This window comes from Diadema antillarum, unplaced genomic scaffold (genome assembly GCF_040938485.1).
Source record: "Diadema antillarum isolate AM-2024a unplaced genomic scaffold, OU_Dant_1.0 seq00001089_RagTag, whole genome shotgun sequence".
Lineage (NCBI taxonomy): Eukaryota > Metazoa > Echinodermata > Echinoidea > Diadematoida > Diadematidae > Diadema > Diadema antillarum.
The window spans coordinates 319,733-334,255 of record NW_027271908.1 but is presented as its reverse complement, the minus strand read 5'-3'; the positions used below and the strand labels follow the sequence as shown (position 1 = coordinate 334,255).

General features: G+C 37.1%; 1 protein-coding gene across 1 annotated transcript in view; it reads right to left on the bottom strand.

The window, feature by feature from the left end:
• Window positions 1-2,330: 2,330 nt before the first annotated feature.
• Window positions 2,331-14,523, bottom strand: part of LOC139743499 (uncharacterized) — a 30,975-nt gene continuing 18,782 nt past the window's right edge. Inside the window, exons 6-10 of the mRNA XM_071653981.1 lie at window positions 11,637-11,774; window positions 11,062-11,097; window positions 9,308-9,622; window positions 8,247-8,317; window positions 2,331-2,669 (exon numbers count right to left, since the gene is read on the bottom strand). Of these exons, the coding sequence (XP_071510082.1) occupies window positions 2,331-2,669; window positions 8,247-8,317; window positions 9,308-9,622; window positions 11,062-11,097; window positions 11,637-11,774 (899 nt within the window). The remainder of the gene's footprint in view (window positions 2,670-8,246; window positions 8,318-9,307; window positions 9,623-11,061; window positions 11,098-11,636; window positions 11,775-14,523) is intronic.

The window sequence follows — 14,523 nt, the reverse complement described above, 5'->3', positions numbered from 1 at the left end:
ATGACATGAAATGGGTATGCCAATTGCCTATTACACCTGGTGAAATGTAGACCGATCGGACCGTGAGCCAAGCAGTCATTAGGTAAAACTGTCATTAAGCATGATAGACAGACTAAACAGATTGTAAAAGAACTGATATAAGACCAAGCGATATTAGACGAAATGAGAAAAAAAAAAACCCACGAAATGACGAAAAGTGGACGAAATGACAAAGAGAACATCTGGTGATTTACAGGCAACATTACAAGCAGCTAAACTAGGCATTTGATCGAGTGAGTCTTAGACCGAACATGCATCAGACGAAATGGCTAATATAATAGACCATATGAGTTTAGACACGTTGATGTTACATGAACTGGGAAGTATAGACCAGCTGGTAATTGTACCAAGTGACAAATGATAACCCCATAAAACAATTGGAAATGGTGGTTTGCAGTTTGTTGAAGAATACTGTAGTTAGGTATGTCTCAGAGGCCCCTTACTGTCATCATTTTGTTAAAACAAGTATAGCATCGATTTAACCACTGATTACATACGACGTATTTATATTTTAAATCATCTATATCAAAGAGTCTCGTTCCTCGATTAGATTTTATCATATCATATCAATATTTAATTCAATATAACTACGATCTTACTCTTTATTACAATTTTTTCAAAATTTAAATAAAAAAATGAGGAAGAAGTCTGGACATCGATATAAGCCGAATATATTCTGTTTTAAAGCTTCAAACACACCAATCGTTGATATCTCCACAAGGCAGACAAACGAATTTGAAAAGGTTACGATAGATGCATGATTGCTGTATTAGCTGTTTAATCATTATTAATGTTTCGTTACATAATAGACCAATCAAACCGATGGACTTTACTTTTTTACTATGGTATCTATCTCTCAGTTTCACTGACCAACCTGAGCTGTTTGGGTTCTCTCTGAGGATCATGTTCTGTAACCAACATCGTTAATCACTTGAACATGTATACTTGTACATTCAAAGTCCGAATTTTCGGGCGCGCCCCCCTTCGTCAGGGATGACAGTCCTATTGATGCATTCCTCTATTGTGACATTATTATTCCTATTTCTAGTACTACCAATACGCGGAGCAATTTCAATATATATATATACATTTACATATATATATATATATATATATATATATATATATGTATATATATAAATATTGAAGAGGAAATCAGATATTCGTTAAACCTTGACACCACCACCAGCCCATTGGCCCTGACCCAGCAAAATGTCAGAAAAAAAGGATTCTTTCTATATGATACGAAGTGGCTTTCTGCAGTTTTCTGCGGTTTATATTGGCTTCATATGATTTTTTTTTCTTAAGATGAAAAGCCATGCTTTGAAGAGGCAATATCGTATGTTTATATAAATTCACTAAATACTTAATACTAAAAAATTGTATTGCTAGACATGTCTCTTGATCCCATGACGAAAAAAGCCCGAGAGAATCACTGTCAGGCAGTACATGCAGAGAATGTACTAAGATTCATGATGATACCTTGAGCCATCTCTGGGATATGGAGAAAAAGTGAAATTTCAGCAGTTTTACTTTATCTTTGATCCTTTACCTACAACATAATGACCCAAAAGTTTCCAAGAGAATCTTAACCTGGTAGTACATGTATACACTAAGTTTGAGGAAATATCTTCTGACATATTGCATAGATTGCATAGATATGGGGAAATAGTGAAATTTTGAGAATTTGATCTACACTATATTGACCCTTGAGCTTTGACCCACGATCTAAAAATTATGTATGCATAAAGTTCCATGAAAATACCTTGAGCCATTTTCGAGTTATCGAGAAAAAAAGTGAAATTTTAGCATTTTCACTTGTCCTTTGACCTTTGACCTCTGACCTTACTACACGTAAAGCAACTAGGGAATCTTTATTGGGTAATGAATTAATTTTATACGCTAAGTTTAAAGAAAATACCTTCAGGCATTGCCTAGATATAAATTATGAGAGACATAGTAACATTTTGAGAATTTGACTTTGACCTTTGTCCGCGGAACTATATCATGGGTGCTATGATAGGCATAACTTCCTCCACTCATACATACATACATACATAAGAATACCCCAAGCACTTTTTAAAGTTACCCTGTCCATAAAATTGATTACAGACGGACGGACGGACAACCCCGTAAAAAGTGTGTATTCTACTAATCCTAGTTATTATTTCCTTGAAATTTATGAGGAATCATGGCATTTATAGTGTTCAAGTAGATTTCCTATCTTTACTTCACTTGGGTTAATTTGATCCAAAGTTTGCTCGACTCCAGCTTTGCACAAATACATTTTCCTACTGATGGGGTAGGAACCAGCGCCATATCCTCACGAAAGCTATACTAAAGATGACCCACTCACCCTGTTCTGAGGTGAAGGCAACCACACTTTGACCCCTGGAACTCTCTGAATCCTGGTTCCGTGCCACCACATTGATGGTGTACTGTGAGGATGGTTCAAGGAAGGTGAGGGTGTGGTTGGGTGGAGACTCAAATGGTACGTCCTCGTACATCTCAGGCATATCTGCTGCCCGCTTCCGTACAGACGAAAACCCTCCAGTCAGGTTGCCAGTGATGGCATAGTAGATTCTTATTCCAGTGAATCCACTTCGACAGTTGGCTCCATTTGTTGGATTCTAGACCACAGCCGAGTTTTCAGAAGAAGATTCCAAGTTGATGTTATCTAAAAAATGTATTACTTTTGGAGTGATAAACAAGTTTTGCATTTACAAAATACAGTATGTATGGCCTTGGTCTGCACTTACTTTTGGCTTTACACGTTCAAAAGATGACGGGTATTTAACTTAACATGCTAATGACAGGTATTACATGATAAACTGAATGACATTACATTTGTATTTTCTGTTCTTTGATGATACTTAACACTAAACAAAAAGTAAGTTCCCCCTAAAACAAACCTCTGTAATTTATGAATCGGGAACTTTTGAGGAAATCTGAATACAGGATCATGTAGCTGTATTTCTTGGCTATCTGTCATGTGAAATTCAGTGGATATCAATTGGTCACGCTTGAGTGAGCATGACTTAATCAAAATGTGACCGTGCATCACAAAACGAACAAAAAGTCGCACCCCTTGATTTTACATGAGGACTCAATAAAGGTGAAACGGGTCAACTAAGTCAATATTGAGTTTTTCATATTTTCTGAAAGAACTACCCTTCTTCTACATTATTCTTAAGTTTGTTATCATAAAATGAATGGAAAAGTGCATTTTCAGCACTTTTTCTACAACTCTTTTTTTGTAGAGTAGTGAGATCAGGCGTGTCTTAGAGTCCCCTTTTCATTTCTTGATAACCCTTTGCACACTCTACACTTTCAAGTCTGATAACTTTTGAAGGGATAAGGCTACTGCTTTGAAAGTTGGCATTAATCATTGTTAGAATGTGTTAATATAGCATGTTTGATTTCAGCTTAATTTGATAATCCCTTCATTGTTGTTGCCCCAGTTGTTTACATCCTATTTTTTGTCTCATTCTTCTCACAGCTAGCACGGTTTGTTAAAGATTGAACGCTTGAATAGACAGATAGACCCAACACTTTAGAGCCTCTTTTCTCGGTTCACACTTTTCCAGAGTGGCCTGCTTTCTTTCCAAAATTTAGATAGGTTAGGAGAGTCCATTTCAATTGAGCTATACATCATTTTAAAGCTTAGAGTCTGGTCTTTCAGAATCTGCCCTTAACTAAAAATCCACGTCTGGCGACGTTTTGTTTGTTTTGTGATGCAGGGTCACAAATGGTCACTTTTTGGAGTTCACAAGCCCCATTTTGCAACTTTGATTTGGTGATATCTGAACAAATTTCAATTTTCCGGGATAAAAAGGCATGCAACGTGTAATATATGTGCTTCTTATTGTACAATGTGACTTGTGCACCAAATTTGAGTGACCACGGAGTGAAAATTGCCAAAATGGCCGATTTAACATGTTTCTCGTGGTAATTTCTATCAATTGAGATTGAATTCGTGTGTTGAACAGTAATTTCACGGTTGAATGAGCACATTAAAAGCAAACAAAAATAACAATTTAGATTGGGCAGTAAGAATCGTGATAATTTTGCGCATTGAAATAAATTGTTTAATGCTTTTTGTATTGTGTTTAATACCACTGTGCATACAGTGATTACCTGACATTTCAGTCACACTTCAATGAGCATGTGGGGCTGGAAAACCCCTTTTTTACCCTGTGTAATGAAAAAAAAAAATTCATTTTTTAATGTATTTTATAGTTGAAATGTTGGGAAATTACTCTGATTTCAATGAAAAAAATAAAATTTCAATAAAAAATGACATTGTGACATGCTTCAGTGAGAACATGAGAAGAGCAAAGTGTGCAGGTCCAAATCATTATTCGTGGCTGAAATTCCCATAAGATTTACATTTGTTTTGTATATGAAGACGTGTTAGTGGATAGAGCCTAAAAAGTGAGTGCAGCTGCTACCTAATCTGTGTTATATTGAACTAACGATCGCATAATAGTCAACCAACATTTTAAGCACCTATCATCACCATCAAAATCATCAACACCACATGAACAACAAAGGCCACTATCTCACCACAATCAATATCTGTCTCAAGACTCTCGGTGCATATTTGCAGCACGGGAGGATATTGATGTTTAACAAAAGTGAAATTTGGTACCATGTCAATGATTAATTGCATTTATTTTCCCTTGAGTTAATGCATGACTTCATGGCGTCACTAAGGCATCAAGAACTTAATGCCAAAATTAGTATTCAGTAGCGAGAACAAATGCCCAGAGATTTAATTTGCATAATTTCTCATCTCTGCTCCAACAAGGGGATTTCATCAAACTAAAGGCAGATCAATTTCCCACGAATACTTCCATGTTTAATCAAAAGTAGCCATGAATTCTAAGAGGGGTTTCCGGCCCGATGTACCCTTTGACGTGTACAATTTTGAAGGAATGCCAAGGATCACTGAGACATTTATATCGGTCCTAAAACGCAATAATGAAATGTTTTTCCGTTGACTTTAAACGCAGAATATCAATGCCACACCTGCTGGATGATTTCAATAAGATAAATCATTGTTTCATAATGTGGTCACTCAACCGTAAAATAAACCACCTTGCATGCAAAGGCCATTGTTAGCTTTCAAAAACATAAATTCCTCCTCTTCACACGAACTTAGCATGGGGATTACGGCCAACCTGCCAATTTTTCATTATATATGGTAAAAAAAGAAAAAAAAAAAGGTTTCGAGCCTCACGTGCTTATTGAAGCGTGACTGAAATGTCAGGTGGTCACTGATATGCGTGTGGGTATTAGCACGATATAAAAAAGGCATCATACAGTTGATTTCAATGCGCAAAGTTATCGCAATTCTTACTGCACCATTTAAATTGTTAGTTTTCTTTGTTTTAAATGTGCTCATTCAACCGTGAAATTACGTGAATTGTGTGTAAAAACTGTTCAACACACGAATTCAATCTCGATTGATAGAAATTACCACAAGAAACATGTCAAATCGGCCATTTTGGTAATTTTCACCCAGTGCTCACTCAACCGTGAAATTTTGTGTACAAGTCACATGGTACGATAAGAAGCACATAAATTAACACGTTGCATGCCTTTTTATCCTGAAAAATGGAAATTTGTTCAGATATCACCAAATCAAAGTTGCAAGATTGGACTGAACTTCAAAAATGACCATTTGGATTTTAAGTCATGCTCACTCAAGCGTGACCAAGTGATATCTACTGAATTTCACATGAAAGGTAGCTGAGAAATACAGCTACATGATCCTGTATTCAGATTTCCTCAAAAGTTCCAGATTCAAATTACAGAGGTTTGTTTTGGGGGCACTTACTTTTTGTTTAGTGTTTATATGCTTGATCACAATTTGAGAAATGCCACTGAATGGAATATTGCACAAAGTTGGAAGAGGTAAATGTGTTCATATCTGAAAAGGAGCAAAGAAAACTCTTGCGTCCCTCATTACATTTTTTCCTTTTTTTATGGGGGGGGGGGGTAGGCAAACACAAACTTGGCAGCTTTCTAAGTTTTTACACTCTATTAAATTTCGCTAGAATAACATGGCAGTGCACCATACTATGGGACTGTGCATCACAAAACCAACAAGAAGACCCACGACCAGATTTTATGTGAGTACTCAAAGTGGATGAAAATTAAACTTTTTGCATTTTCTGAAATATTCTACTTCTAAACTTTTAATATTTGGAATCATAAAACGAATGGAACATCGTCTTTCTATTGAAGTATTTCATAAATACTCTCTAGTCTGACGTAAGCTTTCCCAGATTAACGGACACTGAGTACATAAAACTCTGTACATACTCATCGCTTTCAACCCTGGTGATTTTAGAAAGGATGTATGTTGCGGCACGAATTGTCGCCCCGGCACAGGACGACAATTTGTGCAGGGAGTGACGGCATCTGCACAATTCGTCGCCTGGCGACAAATTTTGCTGCTCTTGCAGTTCCCAATTTTTGACCTTAATGGCGACAACTTGTGCATTTAAAAATGAAACGTAGCTGCACAAATTATCGCCGGTCGTTGTCTTCAAGGTGCAAAAGATAATGCTGAGATGCCCTACGAATTATATGGTTGGGGAGGGTGTACTTGTGTTATGCTTTGGTTGGGCCTGTATGACTGGTAAATGTTAAGTTTATATGTGTGTGTGTGGGGGGGGGGGGTGCATGGTATGTGCTGTGTATGGTGTGTACGTGCGTATAATCGTATGTGACGTGCTTATGCGTGTGCGCATAGTTGTGTGTGTGTGTGTTTGGAGTTTCATATGTGGAATCTGTGTGTGTATATGTGATGGTTGTATAGTGGCAGTGGTTTATTTGTCTGTGTGCATACGTGTGCGTGTGTGCGTACATGTGTGTGTGCTTGTGTTTGGATATTTGTGTGTTTGTATGTGTTTAGTGCGTATGTGTTTACTGTGTGTGTTTGTGTGTGTGTTCGTGTTATGAGTATCGTGGTCTTTTTTGTACGGGTTTATGAGTGGTGTGTAAGTGTAGGGGTACACATAGCCTGTGGTTAGTGTGTGCGTGTTACTGTTTGGTGGAGTCTCTGTGTTGGTGGTGGTGGTTCTCTCTCTCTCTCTCTGCATGCGCGTGTATATACGTATGTATGGATGTGTATGTAAGTGTGTATGTATGTATGCATGTATTTGCGTATGTATGCGTGTATGTGTGTGTGTATACATGTGTGTGCGGGTTTTTTTTTTTTGTCTGTCCGTATTTAGCGTAACGTTACAAAAAAAACTTGAATAACTCTGTACCCAGGGCTTCAATTTCAATCAAACTTGGAGGCAAGGGCGGTTATACAAAGTTCACAATATACCAAACAGGAAGGTCGCCTCAAGGTCAAAGGTCACAGGCAGGGGTCAATGATAATTTTTCATGGCGCGTTTTTATCATGATTCATAACACCATACACACACGGACTCACACACAAACAGACATCCCTCACGCGCACACACACACACACACACACACACGCGAGCCCACACACACACACACATTTCCCTTACACTCTCCCACCATCCACCCACCAACCCACATCCACCCACTCCAGACAAACGGACACTCAAATTACACACTTCCTCGAATTACTTTTTACATGACTTCTTTGCATGGAAGTAGCCATGTAATTTATGTCTTGGTATTCCAATGCCTATAGATGTCAAGAATGATATTACCCCCTAAATATGCCTTGAGGACAGGCGACAATTTCTGCTGTCAGCTCTCTACATAATTTGTCGCCGGTTTCAGGGGGCGACAATTTGTGCAGGGCGACAATTTGTGCCGCAACAGGATGTACTACTGTATGGCATTGAAAGTGTGCTAACCTAACCTGTTCCATGGTGAATTCTGAAACCATCATAGACGGATTGATATACAGGCTATTAGAACCAAACATCCTGTTCTTTGTTCCATTCGTTGCGCAGAGCAATGCTGAGTGAAATCATAAAGCACTTGAATAACCCAAAACTTCAAAGACTACATACTTCCGAAAGAAATTTCGTCAGAGAGTGTACTTTCTGTCCATAGTTAAGATGGGTTAGAATAGTCTATCTGTATTGAGTTATGTCTTTTCAAGGCTTTTAATCTCCTTTTTTAGTATCAATTCTTAACTACATATTCATAGAAAGATGTCGACTTTTCTGAACGTTTTGCCATATATGGACAAACAATAACCTTACCTGCCACGTGACAGTTATCTGCCCAGCCGTACATTTATTCACGGCTTCTACTGAAGAAGGGCCTTCTGGAGCTGAAGGAAGTTAAAAAAATATGAGATACAATGTGTATTTCTTTTTCATAAATGCAGTGCATACAGATAATGAGCTTATTTCCGTGTAATTTCATCTAAACTGAAATCTTTGAAGGGTTCCCGGATTACTTACTTACTCACTTACTCCAGAAAGAATACGTGGTGCACCGTGAAGCCTTCTACTACCCAACGTTCATCTAAACTGTTTTCACAAATCTTTCCTGGCAGATCTCTTTTAACCTGGCCAGGAAAAAAATAATTAACTTCTCTTTGTGTAAGACAGAAGGTCGATCTCGTTGTCGGGATTTAGAAAAACCTGTTCAGTGAATTTTTCTTTGTATTTGGTCCTGATAGGTATAAGTATACTGATTAAATCTTCAAGAGGCAAAATTCTTCTGGCTAAAATATTATGTTCAGCTTTAACTTTATCTAACCATAAGTCCTCCTCAGATGTTCCTTATTGTTCCGTATATACGAACGTGTCTATTCTCTCCTTCTTCTGCGTTCTTACTGGTATTATTATTTATGATTCTTTTTTTTTTGGCATCATATTCAGTCCAGATTGTATTTCATCATTACTCTTACACCATGGAATCCAGTTTGCTTGCGTCCACGATGGAAGTCCTGCAGTTTCTTTTTTTCCTTTTGTTCTTTTTATTTTCTTTTTTTCCTTCCCAATTTGATTTCATGTCAGTTGACATAAAAAGTGGTCCATGTTATTTTGTTTTATATCGGTTTGTAGCTTAATGCAGTAAGAATGGTGCAAGGGGTGGTCTTTGTCCCAGGCATAAATGATAATCAAAATCGGGAATCTTTAAAGGCCAACTACCTTTATTGTCTAGTTCTTCACTACCAGTGGACATACTCGCCTGAACTCTTGGCTGAAAAAAAAAAAGACAATTTACCGAAAGTATAGAGTGATCTTTGAACTTGGCAAATATTTTACCCAATTAAATCAGTGCATCGCCATATTTCCTGCATTCGACTCACGGGAGCAGAGTGTCCTGCCTTCTACCTCCATTTTATTCCCGATTCCACCAACACCTGGTCTCTCAGCTGAAACAGCAAAAAGGTAGTCTGTGTCTGGTGTCAAATTAGTGACAGTTTCTGAGGGTGCCAGCCTTTCTGTTCTCAGCTCAAACCGAATGAAGTCACCAGGGTTGCTCTTCTCTTTGTAGTACACCTGGTATCCAGACAGTGGAGGATCACCAACATCTGTCTCTTCATTCCAGGCATCCCAGGCGAGGGTTACCGAGTTGTCGGTGGCCGTATCCACCACGGGGTAACTTGGCAGTTGTGGTAACACTAGCATAGTGTTATCAGAAATGTAAAAACATGACAGTAAGTTTCCAGCTTATTGTTCAATTCCTTCAAATTTCTATAGAGGCAAATTACATCAAAAACAGCACGTACACAGAATGGAACAATACAAACAATGGAAGAATTAAGATATACGTTTAAGACATATTAAGTAAAGGTATAAGTATCAAATATTAAGATGCAAACATGAAACCGAATGTTCAGTTCCTCCTTGTAGTTGTGAAATGTGACACATGAAAACTGAAAGTGGAACTTTTTTTTCTACAGAACTTAACAGCAACTGCATTTATATATGTCTGTTTATTTGTAATATACAGACATTCTTTGAGATCATGTGTCGTCTCCCAACTCAGGAGCATATTTTAGATCATAAATTCATGATTAACTTATCGTAAACATTTATACATTGAGAATACTGACCATAAAATCCGTCAGCTGTGATTTCTTGGCTAGTGAAAGTAATGACGTCTGACATCATACATCGAAATTTTTCCCCATCTTGGACATCCGCTACGATAAAGCCAGCAGTGTATCCATTTGCGGTACTTGCAGAACTCTGTGTAATGCCTGTCTCATGAAACTGCTCATTACTGTGCTTTCTCTGAAGCTTCACAATGGGATCAGCAGTCGACAAAAAACTGCTTCCAGTCGAGGAGCAGATCACTGTTACTGGGTGCCCTTGGTTTGCTTTCCCGTAGTTGACTGTTACAGTCCCTAAATTAAACGGGTGGGTGGTAGGGGGCAAGAAACGTATTTTTCTTGTACATAAATAACAAAATCAAAACAAAACAAAACTGGATTTATCACATGGGAATATTTCTATTCAAGAAGTGTACGGTAGCAACTGGTGAAAATGAATCGCTTTGCCATTCATTTGTGTCTTTTTAACTCCATCACAACAACATTACACAATGATGTAGCAAACGTGAAGCTACTTAGTATCTAATTCTGTTGTGGATAATGATTCAACCGAAGGGAGAATGTCAAATCATGATTACATGTCATCATGCATGTACCTTAATTGGTTCTGCTTGGATAGGTGCTCCTGAACAAATACAGGTTAATCTCTCTCCTCGATACAATAAACTGGCAGTAATTGTCGGGAGGTGGCAGCTCACTGGTAAATATAGTCAATTATGAGAATCTCTCTAAAGGGTTCATATTATTAAATGAACATGCACAGTCCAAAGCATTGGTGAGGTATACACCCAATATTCTTGTTGCGTTTTGCCACATCTAGTCCTGTTCATTTTAGCAGTAAAGTAAGGGCATAAAGGGAGGCATCCGACTTGTTTAAACGGTCATTATTCCAGTAAAAATAAAACAAAGGGTAATGACAAATTAACGAACTAAAACTATGAACCGAAACCACGTAGCTGAAAATTTACAAATGATTTGAAAGATACCCAAATATGCTACTCTACCGGTACAATGTGTTCCATAGAGTCCCACGATGCATTCTTCATTTTGGTGACAAAAGAGAAAAAGATGACACAAGTTAAACGATGTATTCAAAGATTAAAACAATACAAAGGTAGTTGAGATAGAGATATACTATCGTAAAGTACTATTCCGTTTAATGCATTGTCGGATACTGGAGAATAATACGTTTACGGGTCGGATATAGGCCTACTTTAAACGAATCAATTCGTAGGATGAGAGCATATTCTAAACTAATATGAGTATATCTTCGTGAAAATAAATACTGAATAGGTCCAACTCTTGACAGTAACATTTTCCCGTCATCTTCGGAGACTTGTAAAAAAATACCGAGGGAAAGTTTTTTTTTTTCTTAATGTAAGCCTTTAACCTCAACCTGGTAAACCTCAGTAGTCGAATTCCTCAGATTCAAGATCTTAATACTCCCATTGTATCCCACTCATGTTGGACGTGAAAGTCTTCTTACAAGAGGAATAACAATCATCAAGCTATACAAAGCGTAAGCGCGGCATCCCGTTTTAGGAAATAGACTTCTACATGATAAAACAGCAATCCTTACCCTGACAGTTTGGGCCTGTCCATCCCGGCTGACACTCAGTTGAACTCCCTGTGCAAGCTCCAGTATATGAATCACATTCGCCCGACACACAGTGACAGGTTTGGGTACAGCTGGCTCCAAACTCATTGATACCACACTCTAATTTAACGACACGGGTACATCACTGAATTTCTTGATCTATATTGGCATAATTGAATCACTTCTTCAATGACACTTCCGAAAGTATCAGAGATTATAATTATAATTTTCAATTTTGAATATGTCATATTCAATATTTTGCATACCTTTTACACTCCTTTCCTCTGGTTTGCTTTCATGAACCCACAATTAATGATTGAAATGTTGCAGAAAGACGTCTCATTCTTTGGAAAGTTCACAAATATCGTTGTGGTAATATACTGATCAATCAGTAGATGTAATATTTAACAGATATTTCCATATAAAGATTATTTTTGAATATATATATATATATATATATATATATATATATGATATATATATAGATATATATATATATATATATAATATAATTATGAATGTTTACACATAGAATATACCACATGCATACATAACATTATACACATACAATAATGTTTGTGCATATATATATATATATATATATGTGTGTGTGTGTTTGTATTTGTCTAGGACCACACCCTTTAGAGTATTATGATTACGACTGTTTCGATTTCCAAGACACTTATACAAACGTGTTATACTTGTGCTATTCCCAAAGTACCTCTCTCTTCTCAGATTAAAAGGACGCGGCTAACCATTTGTCTCGGCTTTGTAAGATGTAATAAATCATTTTAACACGCTTGTGATTAACTGCAAATGGTTAAGACCATCTGTCTATTGTTGCACAAAAAACTAAAACTAGACTTGAACTCGTCACTGGGACGAGTTAGGTGATACGCCGCAAAAAGCACAGATCAAAGGGACTCGGACTAACGATACTACAGAATTGTTATTAAGACGTCATCTTGTAAAATAATCAACTTATCTGGTCTAAATGTGTGCAAATATTTTGAGCAACAGGGTATGTATTTACGGTTATACAGTATTAAGTATTCTTCATTTTGACCCTAATTTGCATATTGAAAATGGCGTCTGATCAAGACGTCGCTATCTTATGACATGATCAGGGTACTATACTTCACATTATTGTGTTCAAAATATGGGGGAGGTCATGTATTTCCTAAGACACACACTAATACACATTGTGTATTCTACAATACAGAAATGAGTATTGTTGACCTTTAACCCCAATTTGCATGGCCAAAATTCCATTTGACTAAGAAGTCTTTTTGTTATAGAATGATCCAAATAGCGTTGTCTATACCTGTGCAAAGTATGGGAACAATAGACCATATACTAGTACTTTCCCTGATACTGATTAAAGAGATTTAAGAAATTTAGATTAGACCCTAATTTACATATTCAAGATGGCGTCTGATGAAGACATCGCCATTTATGAAGTGATCCAGGTAACATGGTCTACATGTGTCCAAAATATGGCGGGCATAGAGCATGTACTTCCACAGTGGGATGCTAATTATTCTCCAATACAGAAATAAGCATGGTTGACCTTTGACCCCAGTTTACCCAGCCAAGATTACAGCTGACCAAGAAGTCGTTATTTCATAAAATGATTCGAGTATCATGGTTTGTATGTGTGCAAAATATGGTGGCGATAGAGCATATGCTTTTTAAAATATATATACAGACTAAAGTATTTTTGACTTTAACCCTAATCTACATATCGCAAGTTGGCGTCTGATCAAAAAGTTGTTATTTTATAAAATAATGCAAGTGACGTAGTCTACCAGTGCAGAAAAATTGGGGGTGACAGCGCCTCTCATTCTCAAGCTATACCAGCTACACGATACAAATCGATCAACAGCTCATTCAATCGAAGCCGAAGCATCAATTTTAACCATATTTTTAGACATGATTTTGTCATCCAGTCAAAACACGTAAAGCACATTTTCCGATAGCCTATTGTGTCAGCTATAACATACTAAAAGCTGGGAGAAAACCGTACAAAGATTAATGACCTACTGCTCATTGAATGAAGTCATGTCAATTTTCATTTCGAAAAAAAAAATGGACTCCCTTAGAGATAACACGTGAAATGGTCAAATCTAGCATGATTAAATGTAATCGATTTTTTTCTCAGTGATGACGTCATTTTTCAAAAACTGTACTCATAACTTTGATAGACAATACTGTAAGTGACAGCATACTGAAATCTGGGTGAAAATTAGTAAAGGATAAATGAAATATATTTGAATATATGCAAATATATTTGATGACGTCATTTAAATTTTTCATGTTTTTATTACATACTAGAATTTCGTAACTTTAAAGCATTTTGTCAGTCTCAACGACCCATCAGATGACATCTACAACTCATCAGCTTTCAGAATATGTAAAGACGAGTTAAGTCAGATTTAAAATGGTCCCATTGACGCGCACAGAATAATAACTTTGACGCGTCCTTATGACGTCTTGTTGATTCGGATTGACCTCGAACCTGGCAAATAAGTGCTCAAGGATATTACAAAGCGATTCCAAGCAAAAAAAAAAAAAAGAAAGATATATGTATATATGAGTTTTGCCTTACGTATGCGCCTATATGCAAGCGTATGACGAGCGCGCGAACGTGCGCGCGCGCAGGATTTTGAAATGCTCAAAATGGCTTGAAACGTATGCAAAATGATTTAGAAGTCATTTGGAGCACTTTTTTAAATTTTGACGCGCCCGTAATGATAGCCTATCGACTATAATGCAATACTATTGCACGTGACTTTAAGATACAACTTACGAAATTTGGTACAGAAATGACTATCAATTACGGAGATATGACTGATCATCTGACTTGACT